Below are 16,489 nucleotides of genomic sequence, written 5' to 3' on the forward strand. Positions count from 1 at the left end.
AAAGGACATCACATGACCCCTCGAGGTCACCAATCCTTCTATCTTACATGTTAGTTTCAGTTTGTTAATACACAAAGCTAAGAGGAAACAAAGCTATTATAACAGAATCATTTCAGTTCATCTGTTAATCCTTATACTTAGTGATAGAACCCAGAATGCCAGTACTACCTGCCTCTCCTCCACAGGGCTTCATGACCCAGAACACTGCGAAGCAGAATGAGCACTGTCTCAAGAACTTTGACCTCACTGAATATCGACAGGTGCTGAGTGACCTTTCCATTCAAATCTACCAGCAGCTCATTAAAATCGCAGAGGGCTTGTTGCAGCCTATGATCGGTAAGTTGTTACAGGAGCTCCCCCCACCTACCCTAGGGGTCTGAAAGGAGCAGCTATGGTAAGCTATCCTGTCTTTTGGGAAACAAATGTATCAGCAGTGGCCTCCACAAAGCCAGGGGCATCTTGGTGAAGGTATTAGAAGGTACGTGTATTGCGCCTAGGAAGATGTGTGAAAATTCCAACACCATCCCCTAAGGATGCTAGCATAGAAGATGCTCTTTTCTTTATCGCTCCTTCTGTAGTATATATTCCTACAGCAAATTAATTTCCATTAACAAACTCAAAAGGCACAAAGGGCGTGGCTCATTGGTAGAGCCCTTGCCTAGCATGCATGGGGCTCTGGGTTCCATCCCCTGCATTGCAAATATGGACACAAAAACAAGAAAAAATATCCATAATGCATATACAGTGAAAAAATAATAATCCTCTTGCCCAATATGTACTTCCTTTGTGCAAACAGAAAGCATTATGTGTGCTCTTGTGAAGGAGCACAACCCTAAGCACTCAGTAATATTTACTTCATACAAAGCAGGGAGTATACCTGGCCTCTGAACATGAAATCAGAACTGAAACATAAAAGCAATCAAGTTCAAAGGCAAGTAACATATAATGTGTGTCATTCAGTGTTCCACAAAGGCTGGGAGAGAGTCAAGCCTGGACCTGCATGACCTGCCTTCTCTGAGTTTTTATAGCCCAAATAGGTTATGAGTAAATCCAAGCTAGGACCAATCCAGAACAACAGCCCTTGCAAAACCTCCCTCTGTCCATCATCTTCTCCTAAGGCACCACATGGAGACAGAAATGACACATCAAGCTAGAGAAACATTGGAAACTCAGAACAATGTGAGGTTAAAGAGCACTAGTTCTGAAGTCAGACCTGAGTTCAGATTTTACCACTCCCTAGCAGCATGCCCATTGGCAAGTTATCTAACCTTATTTTTCTTCATCAGTAAAATGAGAAGTACTTCACAGGGTTGTTACATGATTAAATGAAGTATTGAACAAAAGGCACCTGCAGTTAAGTTATTCATGCCCAATAAGTATGCTGGACCTACTGAACTAATATTTATAGAGTCAATGGCTGGCCAGAACTATACTCACGTTGCCTAGTTCTTGAATACAGACTATTAATACAGGCAATGCACTATACAGCTCTTGCAGATTCACTATCTTTGTCCCATCATCCATAAGTTTAAGTGTAAATTTGCTCCATAACTATTTTATTCCATATAGAGACCAACACACTAGAATTTGTCCATCAAATGATGTACATTCCCAAGTGTGAGCATCACAGATCTCTGAAAGTTATTATTGCTTAAGCCCAGATTACCATTTGATCTGAGTGGTGCAACAACACTGTTTTGGGGAATGTGCAAGCTTCTCTATCTATGCTTTTCTTTCAGTTTCTGCCATGTTGGAAAATGAGAGCATTCAGGGTCTTTCTGGAGTGAAGCCAATGGGCTACCGGAAGCGCTCCTCTAGCATGGAGGGCGGGGAGAACTCATATTGCCTGGAGGCCATCATCCGCCAGATGAACTCCTTTCATACGGTCATGTGTGACCAGGGCCTGGACCCCGAGATCATCCTGCAGGTGTTCAAGCAGCTCTTCTACATGATCAACGCGGTGACTCTTAACAACCTCCTCCTGCGGAAGGATGTCTGTTCTTGGAGCACAGGCATGCAGCTCAGGTGAGCAGGACACACCAGGCCAACTCCACCTGGAGTCAGAGCACAGCTGTTCTCAAGTGAAATCCAAATCCAACTTGGAGTCCTTGCCATGGTCTGTATGTAATTCCAGTCTATTGCCTTTTTATTGGTTGATGAAATTTATCAAACACTTGAGATGGTGAACTTTATAAACACACGTGTTAAAGACATCTTACTTAAAGACATCTACATACACTGAAGACTAAATACAATGAAGCTAGGTTAGAGAACAGTTACTGAGGTGCAAGACCTGAAGAGTTACAAAGAAGTAGAAACATGTTTATGAATATTAAAATCTAAATGGTTTTAACTCAGTATATCTAATGCCTCTCCCCCATGATTTTATTTTTATTTTGAATCAGTCCCAGGGCTTGATCTCAGGGCCTCGGAGCTATCCCTTAGGTTTTTCTGCTTAAGCCTGGCCACACTTCTGGCTTTTTAGTAGTTAATTGGAGTCTTGTGGACTTTCCTGCCTAGTCTGGCTTTGTACTGGAATCCTCAGGTCTCAGCCTCCTGAATAGCTAGAATTTTGCATGAGCCACTGGTGCTGGCCTTCCCATTCATTTCTAAAGACACATCAAGCATTTTTATCTTTGCTTGATTTTAAGTAATCACTTATTCATTCAACCTACCCTTACTGAGTGTTAGGCACTGATCAAGCTTTTAACTGTGTAACGTAATTAAGGTTATGACAGATGTCCCTAGTTGTAAGTAGCCTGCAGAGTTCACAGGTTGTTAACACAGCTTGTTCTTTTCCCTATGGCAAAGGTATAACATAAGTCAACTTGAGGAATGGCTTCGGGGAAGGAACCTTCACCAGAGCGGGGCAGTCCAGACTCTGGAACCTTTGATCCAGGCAGCCCAACTTCTGCAGCTGAAGAAGAAAACCCAAGAAGATGCAGAAGCTATCTGCTCTCTATGTACCTCCCTCAGCACCCAGCAGGTATGGCTGGCCTTTCTAGACCTTTCTCAGCCATCTTGACAGTTGTTCTGTTCTTGTCAGTGGGTTTTTAGTTTTCTCCTCCCACAGTTGATGATACAGGCCTGGGGTTGCAGTCAGTGGGTGGTCTTGCTGAACAGAGACCACTTTGGTTTGTGAATCAGATGCTACCCTACCTGTAAATCTCTGATTCCTGTTGTTCATCCAGAAAACCCACAAAGTTCAGCTAACCTTTTTTTTTTTTTTTTTTTTGGTCATGGGGCTTGAACTCTGGGTCAGGGCACTGTCCCTCAGCTCTTCAGCTCAGGACCACTTGAGCCACAGTGCCACTTCCAGTTTTCTGAATGTTTTATTGGAGATAAGAGTCTCACAGACTTTCCTGCCTAGGCTGGCTTTGAACTGCAATCCTCAGATCTCAGCTTCTTGAGTAGCTAGGATTATAGGTGAGAGCCACCAGTGCCCAGCTTCAGCTAACCATTTTTTTTAAGAAACAAATTCTGGATTGCTTCCTACTCAGAAATTTAAATTTTCACTGAAATTGTCAACATTGGGTTTGCTTCATTTGCTTTCTTCATAATTATGTGTTTACTTTGTAACTGTCATTTAAATAAGGTTATAGTTTCTCTTAAGACTCTACAAAACAGTGAAATCTGTTTAAATTATTTTAAGAAGGAGAAGGGGAAATAGGGGAGAGAACTAGGAGTGAGGTTGATCACACTTAAAGAGTCCTTCCAAACAGAACTGGAGGTCTTAACCAGAGATGAGAAGGAACGTGTTTAATAATACGTGTGTGGAAATGGCATAACGAAACCCCCTTTGGGCAGCTAACATGTACTAAAGAAAATCTACTTACATTATTTTAAGTGAAGTCCTTTCCCCCCAAAATTACATTTATCTTGTAAATTGGTTGTAGACATAATCTCAACCTATAAAAAGATAAATCCCCAGGAGGGCAGATCTTGCCCTTCATCATAAGTGACCTATACACCTCATTCCTAGCCAGTACCTTAAAGTACCCAACTCTTAAGCTCAATATAGCAAAATGAATATATGTCTTTGAAACTCCTCCACTAACTTAAAGATGAAACTTGCTTCCTGCTATAAAAGTACTAACAGTTTCCCAACTTGCCCCCTTTAAATTACATTTTCACTTTCATGCGTTTATTTCTGGAATACAACTAGCATTGCCCTGGGGCAAATTTTTGTCACCAAATAATTGGCAAACAGACAAAAGACCATTTCCTGCTTAAATAAGACGGAAATCTCATTGGTAGACAAATTTATTCATGGGAAAGGAGAGTAGAAGAGTTGTTAGGTGTTAATCAAGTTCTTTCTCATCTCAGGTACCTTTAAGTGACTAGTAGCTATTATCTATGCAGCCAGGCCAGGGGCATGTATGTGCCCACACGTGTATGCTTGTGTAGGGTACATGAATGCTATAAAGGAGCTCAGATCCACCAGGAGCAGCCATGGATATGAATTCCCAGTGTAATGATCAGTCTGGATTATTTATATTGTGGGTCCTGTCTAAAGTAGTGTATACTCTTACACTATTAGCATACAGTCTTCAAAGTTACCTTCCATTTATTTAATTTTGTGTTAAACTTTGTTTTGGTTCCAACAGATTGTCAAAATTTTAAACCTTTATACTCCTCTTAATGAATTTGAAGAACGGGTCACAGTGTCCTTTATCCGAACAATCCAGGTGAGTTTTAAAACATGAATCAATTTTTTAAAGTCCTGGTCTAAAACTCTGGAAAGAAGTTGGAAGTTTAGGTTTTAACCTTCTTTTTATTAGTAAAATGCTAGTTGTTGCTGCTATGTGCTAGAAGACCTTTCATTTCTAGGATTTCTGTGTAAATATTTACAAATAATTCATTAACTAGAGGCATGCACCGAGGATTTAACCTTTATCATCTCTGCCTCTCAGACTTTTAGACACTACCAAAGTATTTGCACCTTAATGAATCAGGACACCAAATGGAATCAACAAAGAAGTTAAATATCTACTTTAGCTGCAGATAGATCTAAGCTGCACTCTGTAGGCATTCAACAGAAGAGCTGGATAATGCAGCTCAGAGGTAGAGGGCTGTTGAACTTGTGAAAGGCCTTGGTTTCATCTCCAGCACTATCAAAAACAGAGGACGAGGAAGGGGGGGAGGAAAAGAGGGGTGAAGGAAGAGGGTAAGGGAAAAAGGAGAGGGAGGAAAAGAGACGGAGAGAGAACAGAACTTGAACTCTGAAATCTTATCTCTAAGACTTGGAATAATTCACCCTTAGGAATATGCTTAGTAGAAAGCATGTTAGGCCTTTAGGGTGTTTAGATCTGTTTTTTCTTATCCTGGGGACTTTTAACTTAAAGATGAGCATCCTCAAGCTGAGCCACGTGTCTCTCCCACAGCTGAATGGAGGGATAACTTTCTGGGGATACGTTAGTGTACAAAGTAATGCCAACGTGAATCAGGATGAAAAAGAACAAGGGAAAATTATCTGAGAGCAGGAGGCAGGAAAAGGAGAACCACAATAGATATTTATCAACTTATTGCTGAGGACTGAAGCTCCTAGCTGGGCACTGATGGCTCAGCCTGCAATCTTAGCTACTCAGGAGGTTGGGATCTGAGGATTTTGGTTCAAAGCCAGCCCTGGCAGGAAAGTCTGTGAGACTCTTATCTCCAATAAACGACTCAGAAAAAAAGCCAGAAGTGGTTCTGTGGCTTAAATGGTAGAGCCTTGAGCCAAAGAAGTTTAGGGACAGCACCAAGGCCCTGAGCTCAAGCCCAGGGCTGTGTCCCTCCCCCATGGCATAACCCCTGCTTTCACTGTATTTGATGTTAGTATAATTTGTGGAAGGGAAGGGAAAAAACAAATCGTTTAAATAGGGATACAGGTGGATCCATTGCAACAATGAAATGTACAAGTCGTTATGTCGAAAAACGAACTTTACAACTTTGGTGGGGGGGGGATCGGGTAGGGGGTCGGGGAGGAGTATGGGAAGGGGAAACAAAGGAGGAGACAACAATGCTTGATAAGAAATGTACTCATTATCTTGCTCATGTAATTGTAACCCCTCTGTATGGTATTTTCACAATAAAAAAAAGGAAAAAAACAAATAAAAAAAAGAAGGAAAGAAAGGGAAAGGAGGGAGGGAAAGAGAGAGGGAGGGAGGGGAGGGGGAGGAAAGGAAGGAAGGAAGGAAGGAAGGAAGGAAGGAAGGAAGGAAGGAAGGAAGGAAGGAAGGAAGGAAGGAAGGAAAAAAAAAGACTGAAGCTCCCAGAGGACACAGGCTCTTTTGTATCCGAATCTGCTCCTTTGAAATACTTGGGATTTTACTCAGTGCACCTGACTATTTCAGATGTACAACTCCAGAGATTTAGAAAGAGTATCTTGGATCTGAAAAGAGCTGTGACAAGAACAAATGAACTTTAGCCTACTGCCCAAGTAGAGAATAGGCCAAAGATCAAGATAAGAATGCCAAGTTAGACTTGGCACGTTGGTTTTCTCTCAAGGGCAATTGAGAAACTACAGGGTTATTCAAGATAAAGCCTGTAGAGAGAAGCAGGCGGAGGCTGGCCAATACAAATGCAGTAAAAACAGGGGAGGTGCTGACTGAAAAGAACCAGTTACAAACCGTACCTGACTTTATGGCCACTCTCAGTGTCTGTATAGAAAGCTAAAAAATGACACGTTAAAATGCAAGTTTCGAAAGTCTTCTTGGTTTTGAGTATCTGAGACACACATCTTATGTCTGAATATCTGTGACTGATTATAAATTGGCAACAGAGAAAGCAGGAAGGGAAACCAGGCCAAAAGTAGCAAATGCCAAGTCAGGATGCAGGTGGTTTAATGGATTACGGACATGGGGGAAAAGGCCATGCAGGTTAAGGGGCAGTTGTCCTCTGAGAACATGCACCATGTCTGGTCTTTCTTGTGCATCAATTTCAGTATCTGGTGACCCTATCAAATATTTCTGCCAGTTGTAGTAACTTTGAGTTTTGTTTTGTTTTGTTTTTGTCGGTCGTGGGACTTGAACTCTGGGCCTGGGCGCTATCCCTCAGCTCCTCAGCTCAAGGCGAGCGCTCTACCACTTGAGCTACAGCGCCACTTCTAGCTTTGAGTTTTATTTCTCACTATTCAGGTTTTAGAGGAAATGGTCAGCAGTCTCTCTCACCCATACTTTAGATTGTGCACCACAAATTCCAGCTGCTCACTAAAGCTCTTCAGGTGTTGTATGCATTATGTAGACCTTTAAAAATGTAAGTTAGCTGAGATATTGATACATAAATATTAATGAGGCTGTATTAACCTATTACTACATCTCCTGTTTTTACATCTAATACATATATTGTGATTGACACTACACAAGAAATGAGTTCTTTCCCTTCACTGTGAAGACCGTGAAACTATCTTATAATCCTGGGCTTAAACTTACTTCTATCTAGGAGCCTATTACCCGTCACTTTTCAAGTGCTATCCTGTTAAGCCATGACACCTCCCTAGCAAGGGTGAGGCCTTGAGTTTAAGCCCTAGTTTGAGCATTAGTGCCAGTTGCAAAACCCAAATACTAGAGAAATTGAGCTGATTAATATCTCTAGGTCTTTCACCTCTAAAATAGCAAAAACATGGAAGCTCTAGACAATTACAGCATCAAAATGTTGTCACTTTTTGAAGCTTCATAAGACAGAGGAATAAACAGTTTTCTAGCCTGAAGGTAGTATGTATAGAAGGTAGTATATATAGTATGTATATATAGTATGTATAGCCTGAAGGTCGTATATATAGTATGTATGTATGACCTGTGCTTCTCAAAATTGGGATGGATTGATTTTCCTCTTGGTAAGACTCCTGCAGTTCAGTGGCCTTTGTAAAAATACACCTCCAGCCTGGAGTTCAGAGTTCAGAGGCTAATGGTTAATGCATAGGCAGAAAAAACAGAAAAATGTGCTGCAAAGTGAATGCTAATGACTAATAGAGTACTTGTCACGTGTACCAACCACTCTGTTTTACACAGGTTGACTCTTTTGATCCTTACAACTTTCTGAGAAAGGTTCTCCTCTTTCCCCAATTGTGTGTGTGTGTGTGTGTGTGTGTGTGTGTGTGTGTGTGTGTGTGTGTGTGTGTGTGTGTGTGTGTGTGTGTGTGTGTGTGTGTGTGTGTGTGTGTGTGTGTGTGTGTGTGTGTGTGTGTGTGTGTGTGTGTGTATGTGTGTGTTAACCTTCCATTATGTGACAACATAACTGAAATCATCTTCTTAAAATGAAGAACAGTTCCTTTGGCTACTGGTTTCAGGCCAGTTACCGTACCCTGTTGCTTTGGGCCTATAGCTGTGCCATGCATCATGGTGGAGCACATGGTAGAACAGTCAGTTCACCTTGTGGCAGCAGGGAAGCAAAAGACAGAAAAAGACAAGAGTCCTACTATCCTTCCCAAGGACATTGGACCTTCCAGCTCTGTTCATTTTTATTCATTGTTTCTATCACACTGTATCATTTTAACCAACATAACTTCAAGCCCTCTGGTCCTTCTATATGTCCTTCTGTGAATTTTTTACTTGCTAGTGTATCTTTTTTTTTTTTTTTTCTGGTCATGGGGCCTGAACTCTGGGTCTGGGCGCTGTCCCTCAGCTCTTCAGCTCAAGGCTAGCACTCTACCACTTGATCCACAACGCCACTTCCAGCTTTTTCTGCTTATGTGGTGCTGAGGAATTGAACCCAGGGCCTTATGCATGCAAGGCAAGCACTCTACCACTGAGCCACCTTCCCAGCCCTTGTTAGTGTATTTAAAAAAAAAAAATTGCTGGGAGCTGGTGGCTCATGCCTATAATCCTAGCTACTCAGAAAGATGAGATCTGAGGATCACAATTCAAAGCCAGCCGGGGCAGGAAAGTCTATGAGACTCTTATCTCCAATTAATCACCAGAAAACTCGAAGTGGCTCTGTGGCTTAAGTGGTAGAGCACTCACCTTGAGTTAAAGAGCTGAGGGACAGCGCCCAGGCCCAGAGTTCAAGACCTACAACCAACAAACCAAAAATAAAAAATCTTAAATATACAGGAAAAGGAGGAGAGGGTAGGTTCTGTTAAATATCACAGTTGATATAACCAGGCAAATCCATTGCATCTTGAGCCCAGTATCTGTGCTGACCACTAGACCAACCAAAGCACACAGACTCAAAATTCTGAAGGATAGACAAGATCATACTGCCTATCCTGATATAGTTAGCAACTCTGGGAATGCAGGCTTCTGATGGACTGGGGCTCAGGTACATGTGCTGGTAGCTGGTCCACATACTTATCTCTCTATGACCAACCTCTCCCTGGAAAGCACTCTCCTGGTTTTAAAAAGCGTCAAAGAGGGTTTCAGGGTAAGATACTTGGTAATGGTCACTATTTCCAACTCTATAGCTGCTTTGGTGAAGGAATGCTCCCTAGATTTCCAATTCTGCCATTTTACATCATGTGACTCTTTCCCATTCCATTCTATGAAAGAAACATGGGCCATAGAAATGTTCAGAAAACCTATCTACTAAGGAGATCTGAGATTCACAGTTCATAGCTAGACCAGGCATCAAAGTCTGTGTGACTCTTATATCCAATTAACCAGCAAAAAGCCAAAAGTAGACCTGTAGCTCAAGTGGTAAATTTCTAGCCTATTGAGTGAAAAAGCTAAGGCCCTGAGTTCACACCTTTCCCCACGAGAGAGAGAGAGAGAGAGAGAGAGAGAGAGAGAGAGACAGAGAGAGACAGAGAGAGACAGAGAGAGACAGAGAGAGACAGAGAGAGAGAGACAGAGACAGAGACAGAGAGTGAGAATGTGTGTGTGTTTTATCCATATGCTTTGCACCTATTTATACCTTCTTTCTTAGAAAAAAAAGTTAAAATAATGCTAGAATCTAGAGAATGCTTTCTCTGATCTACAATAAGCCTAAACCAGGGCTTCTCTCCTTGCTGAAGTCCTTAACAGTAGGGAGACCACGTTCTCCTAGTCCTGACCTCCTCCCTAATTATCTTAACCTGCCCCGTGCTATATAGCCACCCACTTCTGTCAGCTCACTTAGTGGCTATTTTCAAGTTCATGAAGAATTCACGTGATCTCCTCCTTCCTCCCTCCCAGGCACAGCTACAAGAGCGGAATGACCCTCAGCAACTGCTGCTAGACTCCAAACATATGTTTCCAGTCTTGTTCCCATTTAATCCATCTTCTCTGACCATGGACTCAATCCACATCCCAGCGTGTCTCAACCTGGAGTTCCTCAATGAAGTCTGATGATGTGCCAGCTTTGTTCCCAAGGAGGAGGCGGCAAATGTAGTCAAGCAAATTTAAGGATCTATTAAACCTGGTAAAAGCGGATCACATCAGAAATGGAGTTTGTGGAGTGTGCCGAACTAAATAAGATACATCTCTGTCATTATTTTTTTGTACTTGCTGCTCAGAATAAAAACACTTGAAATATGGAAGATTTTTTTAAAGATTCGATATCACTCTAAATGAGTACACGTGATAATGCATAGCCACCAAACAGTCCCCATGGACATATAACAGGTGCCTGTTCTATAAAATGGAAGCTGCCTAAATTATTTTTTTTAAATCCCTGCCTAGAACTGGAAACTATTAATTAGCACTTAAGACCATATTCACAGCCAGTTGTGGTGGTGCACACTTATAGTCTTAGCACTTGGGAAAACTGGGAGTTCTAACCAGCCTGGGCTACATAACCAGATCCTGTTTCAAAACCAAACAGCGACAACAAAACAAAAATGCACATACACAAAGTTACACAGTAAATGCCTTCACTGGACTTTTAACAATGTACCAATAATCGTGAAAATGCCCTATGCCAGCATTCCCCAGGTTGACCAACCACAGATGTGGATGAGGTGGCAAGGTGTTTTTAGGACAAAAATACAGGACTGAGCCTTTTCAGAAGTTTTTCCAATGTGTTTTGTTAATAGCTAATAAATGATAGTGATGTAACTGTCCTCCAAACCTAACATTTTGGATATTTGTTTCTCAAACAAAATCCGAAGACCCAGATCATAATGAGGTGGAGCTCTCTGGTATAGTTTCAGGTTTGTGGGGAACTTTATGCTAGAAATGCTGTCCCCCACACCAAACATCAGGAAGAAAGGGCATAACTGGCACAGAAAATGCCTGCATGAGCAAAGTCCTAGGTTCCATCCCTTGCACCACCAAAAGGGGAAAAAAAATGTGAGAAAAAAACTCCAGAAAAATACTTCTTCCAATGCTGGTCTGGATTCTTAAGAATTCCATAGAAGCTTTCACAAAAGTACACATAAGCCAAATATTAGAAGCGAATAAGAATCATCTATTGATGTAAAAACAAATAAGTCAGTGTGAAAGCTTTTGATGTGTGAATGCCATCAAACCTCCAGTCATATCACATAAACACTGCAAAATGCAAACACCCAGCAAAGGAAGGAATCACTATCAGCTTCAGGATTACTTCAATTTCAGAATCCAGTTATTTGGGGAAAAAAACTTTAAAAAGTAATCTGTAATCCTTAAACAAACCAAAAGTTTGTGTTTTTGTTTTATTGATTGATGACATTTTAAGAAAACAAAACCACTTAACCAGGCACTGGTGGTTCACACTTTTAATCCTAATTTCTCACGAGGCTCAGATCTGAGGACTGAGATTCAAAGCCAGCCCAGGCAGGAAAGTCCATGAGATTCTTATCTCCAATCAGCCACCAGAAAAGAAGAAGTGGCACTGTGGCTTAAAGTAAAGTGGTAGAGCACTAGTCCTGAGGGAATAAGCCAAAGTACCCAGGATGTGAGTTCAAGCCCCAGACCAGAATAAATAGGTAAATAAAGTATGTAGCAGTGTAAGCCAGCTTTTGCCATTGCAGGTTATCATCAACATTTTTTAGACTGACTACCAAAAAATCATTGTGATTATCTCTTCTATCAAATAGATTGTAAAAAGAATAGTCACTCTTCAGCCTACTGCAGAAGTCTTATGTGTTTTTGTATCTTAGAATTTTTTTGTCCTGTTTTTGTTTTTAGGGTGCTTTTTGGTGACTCTTCAAAAGCAAGTATTCAGTTAAAGAATCTTACTCCACTCAGCTTTTACTAGCTAATTTAATTTGTTCTTCTATATTAGTAACAGTATGCTTGCTGTTCCTTGGGCAGGAACAGATGGTTTGTAAACCCTGTAAGAAACACTCAACGTTATATTGAGAACATAGTTTTCCTACATTGGAAGTAGAGGTGCACTGCACCCCTGCTGCCTTTCTTATACTCAGCCCCTCAGTTCAGAAGGCTCTTGGGGAGACAATATAACCCAATCCCTAAACAGGCCTCATCCCCATGTCCTGTCATTCTTCCCACCTGCTGGGGTCAGAATACTACATAGGCCCTGTATTAGATTGCTGACAGTCATGCCCAAATGAGCTGTCAAGGACACTGTCCCTTCTGGGTCTGCATTAAAGGCTTTGCTGGACATCTCAGGGCAATGCTTTCCCTCTGCTCTTAGCTACACCATCCTGACATCCACCTTTCAACCCACATGCTACCTTTAGAAAGCCAGATTAAAACAAGTAGGTGCGTGGCTACCTCTTCAAGTTATTTATTATGTATGCTTTGTTTTTTGATGCCCATCAGTGTCAAGTTGACTTCTTACATAGATTACCTTTAACCATCAAGATAACCAAGAACTCCTTGTACTGAAAGTAATTTGTAGTTACTAAGACCAGCCACTCCACAAATAATGGCTTACTGTTCTTACATACTGCCTTAGGCCAGACTCCTGTCACAGTGCATCAGCTGGTGCCAAGGGCTTGCTGAATAAAAGCTTAGCAAGTGAATTAAAGTAGAGAGAAGCCTTATGAGTAGTTCCCTTAGCTGAAGATATGGCAGGCTTAATTCTCTTCCAAAAATCAAAAAGGTATTTCACCAGAACCGTAATTGATATAGATTATTGACAAATACAGTAATTGACTATATAATATTTAACTCTGTCCTGTTTAACTTTATACTAAGAGACAAATCATCTTTAGAGAAACTAACAGTTTTTTGTTAGTGATTTTACTTTCTATACATTTATTTTTTCCCCCTTCAGTGCTGGGAATTGAATTCCCTGCCTGCTCTGCACTGTGTTGTGTGTGTGTGTTTAATTGGAGATAAGAGTCTTATGAACTTTCCTGCGTGGACTGGCTTCCAACCATGATCCTTAGATCTCAGCCTCCAGAGTAACTAGGATTATAGCCTCCAATGCCCAGCTGGACTCTTGCACCTTTTAAAAGTGTATTCTTGACTTCATAAGATCCATAGTCTTTTTATTTAATTTAAGTAAGTTAAAGTCGCACAAGCTTGAAGTCAGCACTAGATATCTTTCTTTTTTACAATTAAATATTAGTTGCCACTTTTCTCACTGTGTGCCTTTAGCAGTTACTGAGCTAACTGACTGACCAATTCTTTCTCTGAAGTGTTGCCCTGGGAAGAAATTCAATGTTCAGTGTAGCGTCAGGGTGGTCTTCTGGTTTGTCTTTTGAAACAGGCATTTCAAAGATTACATACGAATCAATATTTGTAAGTCAATTTGTGTTTTAAGTATTACATGGAGCCTGTCTCTTTACACATAGTAATGTCACTGAGACTGACAAGCATTGACTTACATGTCTTCCCAGCTAGGCCATCTAGCTGCAGTCACAGCAAGATACTTGTAAGTTCACCTGGGAAGTAGATTACACTCAAACATAGAGATTTTACCCCTTTCCATGGAGCATGTCAATAGGAGTTTTTTTTTCTTTTTTTTCCTAATGCTAAATTTTAAGGCTTTTTGTAATAATTAGACGTTAGGAAAAGTTAGAAAATATACCATCAATTCATCAAATACAGCCTTAATAAATGCATTATGGATTATAGTAACAAATTTGAATCCATTTCTTTCTTTTGTGTAAAGCAAATGGTTTGCAAACAATTCTAAGGCAGCAAGAGTTTGCTAAACTGAAGCATCTTTCTAATGCCTAAGTTAACTATATGATTACTAAACTGTGAGCATGGGGCGGTACCCTTTCATTTCTCTTTACAGAATATTTATGGTCAGTTCCTAAAATTTGTTGCATGAGCCAAATAAACATGACTTACATTTTTGTACACACTGGTGCCATAATTAGAGAATTAGGAGGTATACAAAATTAAGAATTTAGTGCCAATGGCAAACATGGGGATGAATGTTTTCTTTTAAAAAGTCATTAGCTATTAAAGATGGTTTTTCCTGAAAAGAAACTGTAATTGTAATAAAGGGAATCAATGAGCTGAAATGAAGCTACTTTCTAAAATGACACTGTGACAGTGATCCAGATTTGAATATGATAACATTTTGCCATCAGCTGATGTGTAGATGAAGGACTGCCTCTCTGGAGGGGTTCACACCGTATTCAGGGGTAAATTACAGAATACTGATGAGAATATTTTTCCATTTTGGACAAATCTGTACACTATACCTTTATTTATAGAAAAATGCTTGTAATAGTCACTGTAATATTCAGCTGTGGATAAAAATTTGTGGAAATAAATACTTTTGAATAAATTGGTGTGCCAGATGTAAACAAAATTTAAAACTGCATTTACAAATTGACTGGAAAGTTTTTTAGTGCTTTCTTGGAAGAAAGAAAAAAAAAACATGTGGGGCTATATTTAAACCTGAATGATGATTGCTTAAATCAGGGGTCATTATCCAACAGTCCGAAAGCTGGGGGTAGAAGAGGACTTTACCTTTGAGATCACAAGGCCCATTGAGCAACTACTTTCAATCTACCAAAGGCAGCTTGAGAGTAGGAAAAGACTGATAAGCAGATGAATGAAACAGCTCTAAGGTAGACTAAATCACATGCATATGGTAAAGACATTATTCAGTCAGTGGGAAATTGTTTACAAGATCTGTATGAAGTAACTTATGAAATATAAATATTACCATAGAGAAATAAAATCAAGGGATGGACAGCCATTTTGTTCAAACTTAAGATCAAAACGCTGGTGTTTGTGTGAAAACTGAAGCTCATTCTAAAATTAATATAGAAGAAGCAAAGGCTTGTAGATAATAAAGACTTTCCTTGAGAAAGTGGATTGACTGACTGCCTATCAGATTTTAAGACCTCACCATGGAGTGGTGTACATTTGTAATCCCAGCACATGGGAGACTAAGACAGGAAGACGGACAGTTCAAGACAAGCTAAGGCCTCCTGAGTATGGGGACTACAGGCAGGCATTACCACACTCAGCAAGGCTCGTTTTAAAACAACCTACTCCTTCTGGACATCAGAAATTTTACCCAGTTTCCATTGCTGAAACTTCTAAAACCATTACTATTTAAGCTAAAACCATTTGCCATCAACTTTGAGTGTTACAGCAAAGGAGGGAAAACTGCTGGCAGTACTCTTCCTTCCCCCTCACACACAAATAATATTGAATTTCTATTTTATATTTAAACTGAGTTACTTCCATTAAAGATGAAATGTCATGATGAAAACCATTTAAAATATCCCAAACCCCATTTGTAGATTAAAAAATAAGTTGGATTTTCTTTTTTCTTTGTCAGCCATGGGCCTGAACTCTGGGCGCTGTCCCTCAGCTCTTCAGCTCAAGGATAGTGCTCGACCACTTGAGCTACAGCACCACTTCCGGCTTTTTCTGCTTATGTGGTGCTGAGGAATCAAACCCAGGGCTTCATGCATGCAAGGCAAGCGCTCTACCACTGAGCCACCTTCCCAGCCCCGGATTTTCTTTTTTCTTAAGTGAGCATCACCGAAGTATATAATTCTACCGCAGGAGGTCGCAGGCAACTCAGGCATCAGTGTGACCCATGGCCCATTCCCCCCACTAGATCTGAGCCCCTAACCCGGCAGCCTGGCCCTAACCGCGCAGCTCTCCACCTCACTCCTGCTCGCCCGGCCTCAGTCGGTTCGCACACTCCATCGTCTGGTTCCCAGAACTCAGATCGCACAGATGACGCGTCATCATCGGCAGGGCTCGCGGTTAGGCGGCAGGGCCCCTCACCACACCCCCCTCCGGCCTAGCCTCAACCTCTCTCCCTCACCCCTCCTTTCCCCGCTCCAAGTCCCCTAGGCCGCACTTCGCCTGCACGTTCTTCTAATCCTCTCAGGCCCGGGCAAGCAGCGCCGCCCACAAAGGGCCTGATCATATAAGGAAAATACTGTGGGCTCACAGGGGCCTACGTCGGGGACTCAGGAGCGCCCAGCCCCAACTACGCTCTCGACACCCACCCCCCCAACTACGCTCTCGACACCCACCCAACTAGCCAAACCCCCACCTAGCGAGCCTAGCAAAAGCCCGGGCCTCTGCCCAATGTGTGCGCAGCCGCAAACGTAGCCAATCACGGGGCGCTGCCACACACCACGCCCATTTGACTTCCAAGCCACGCCTCACTCCGCGGCCCAGCACTTTCAAATCCTGGCGGAGGTTGAGATGGGCGGGGTCCTGGCGCCGCGGCCTGTTCTCGACCCTGCACGCCGGCGGGGACTCCGGGG

General features: G+C 41.6%; 1 protein-coding gene and 2 non-coding genes across 5 annotated transcripts in view; 1 reads left to right on the forward strand and 2 right to left on the reverse strand.

The window, feature by feature from the left end:
• Myo5b (myosin VB) overlaps window positions 1-14,532 on the forward strand; it is a 299,803-nt gene extending 285,271 nt beyond the window's left edge. For all 3 annotated transcript variants that reach the window (XM_070029165.1, XM_070029168.1, XM_070029169.1), the window contains 5 exons: window positions 186-336; window positions 1,740-2,025; window positions 2,812-2,986; window positions 4,608-4,688; window positions 10,092-14,532. In XM_070029165.1, coding sequence (XP_069885266.1) covers window positions 186-336; window positions 1,740-2,025; window positions 2,812-2,986; window positions 4,608-4,688; window positions 10,092-10,244 — 846 coding nt within the window. In that variant the 3' untranslated portion in view covers window positions 10,245-14,532. The remainder of the gene's footprint in view (window positions 1-185; window positions 337-1,739; window positions 2,026-2,811; window positions 2,987-4,607; window positions 4,689-10,091) is intronic.
• Window positions 14,533-15,890: 1,358 nt separating this feature from the next.
• On the reverse strand, window positions 15,891-15,968 carry LOC138832674 (small Cajal body-specific RNA 18). The gene has a single exon (XR_011373621.1). It is a non-coding gene; the product is annotated as a small Cajal body-specific RNA 18 (non-coding RNA).
• An 84-nt stretch (window positions 15,969-16,052) lies between these two features.
• On the reverse strand, window positions 16,053-16,193 carry LOC138832691 (small Cajal body-specific RNA 17). The gene has a single exon (XR_011373635.1). It is a non-coding gene; the product is annotated as a small Cajal body-specific RNA 17 (non-coding RNA).
• Window positions 16,194-16,489: the final 296 nt, after the last annotated feature.

Source organism: Dipodomys merriami, unplaced genomic scaffold (assembly GCF_024711535.1).
Source record: "Dipodomys merriami isolate MVZ:Mamm:240054 unplaced genomic scaffold, mDipMer1.0.p SCAF_2, whole genome shotgun sequence".
Classification (NCBI taxonomy): Eukaryota; Metazoa; Chordata; class Mammalia; order Rodentia; family Heteromyidae; genus Dipodomys; species Dipodomys merriami.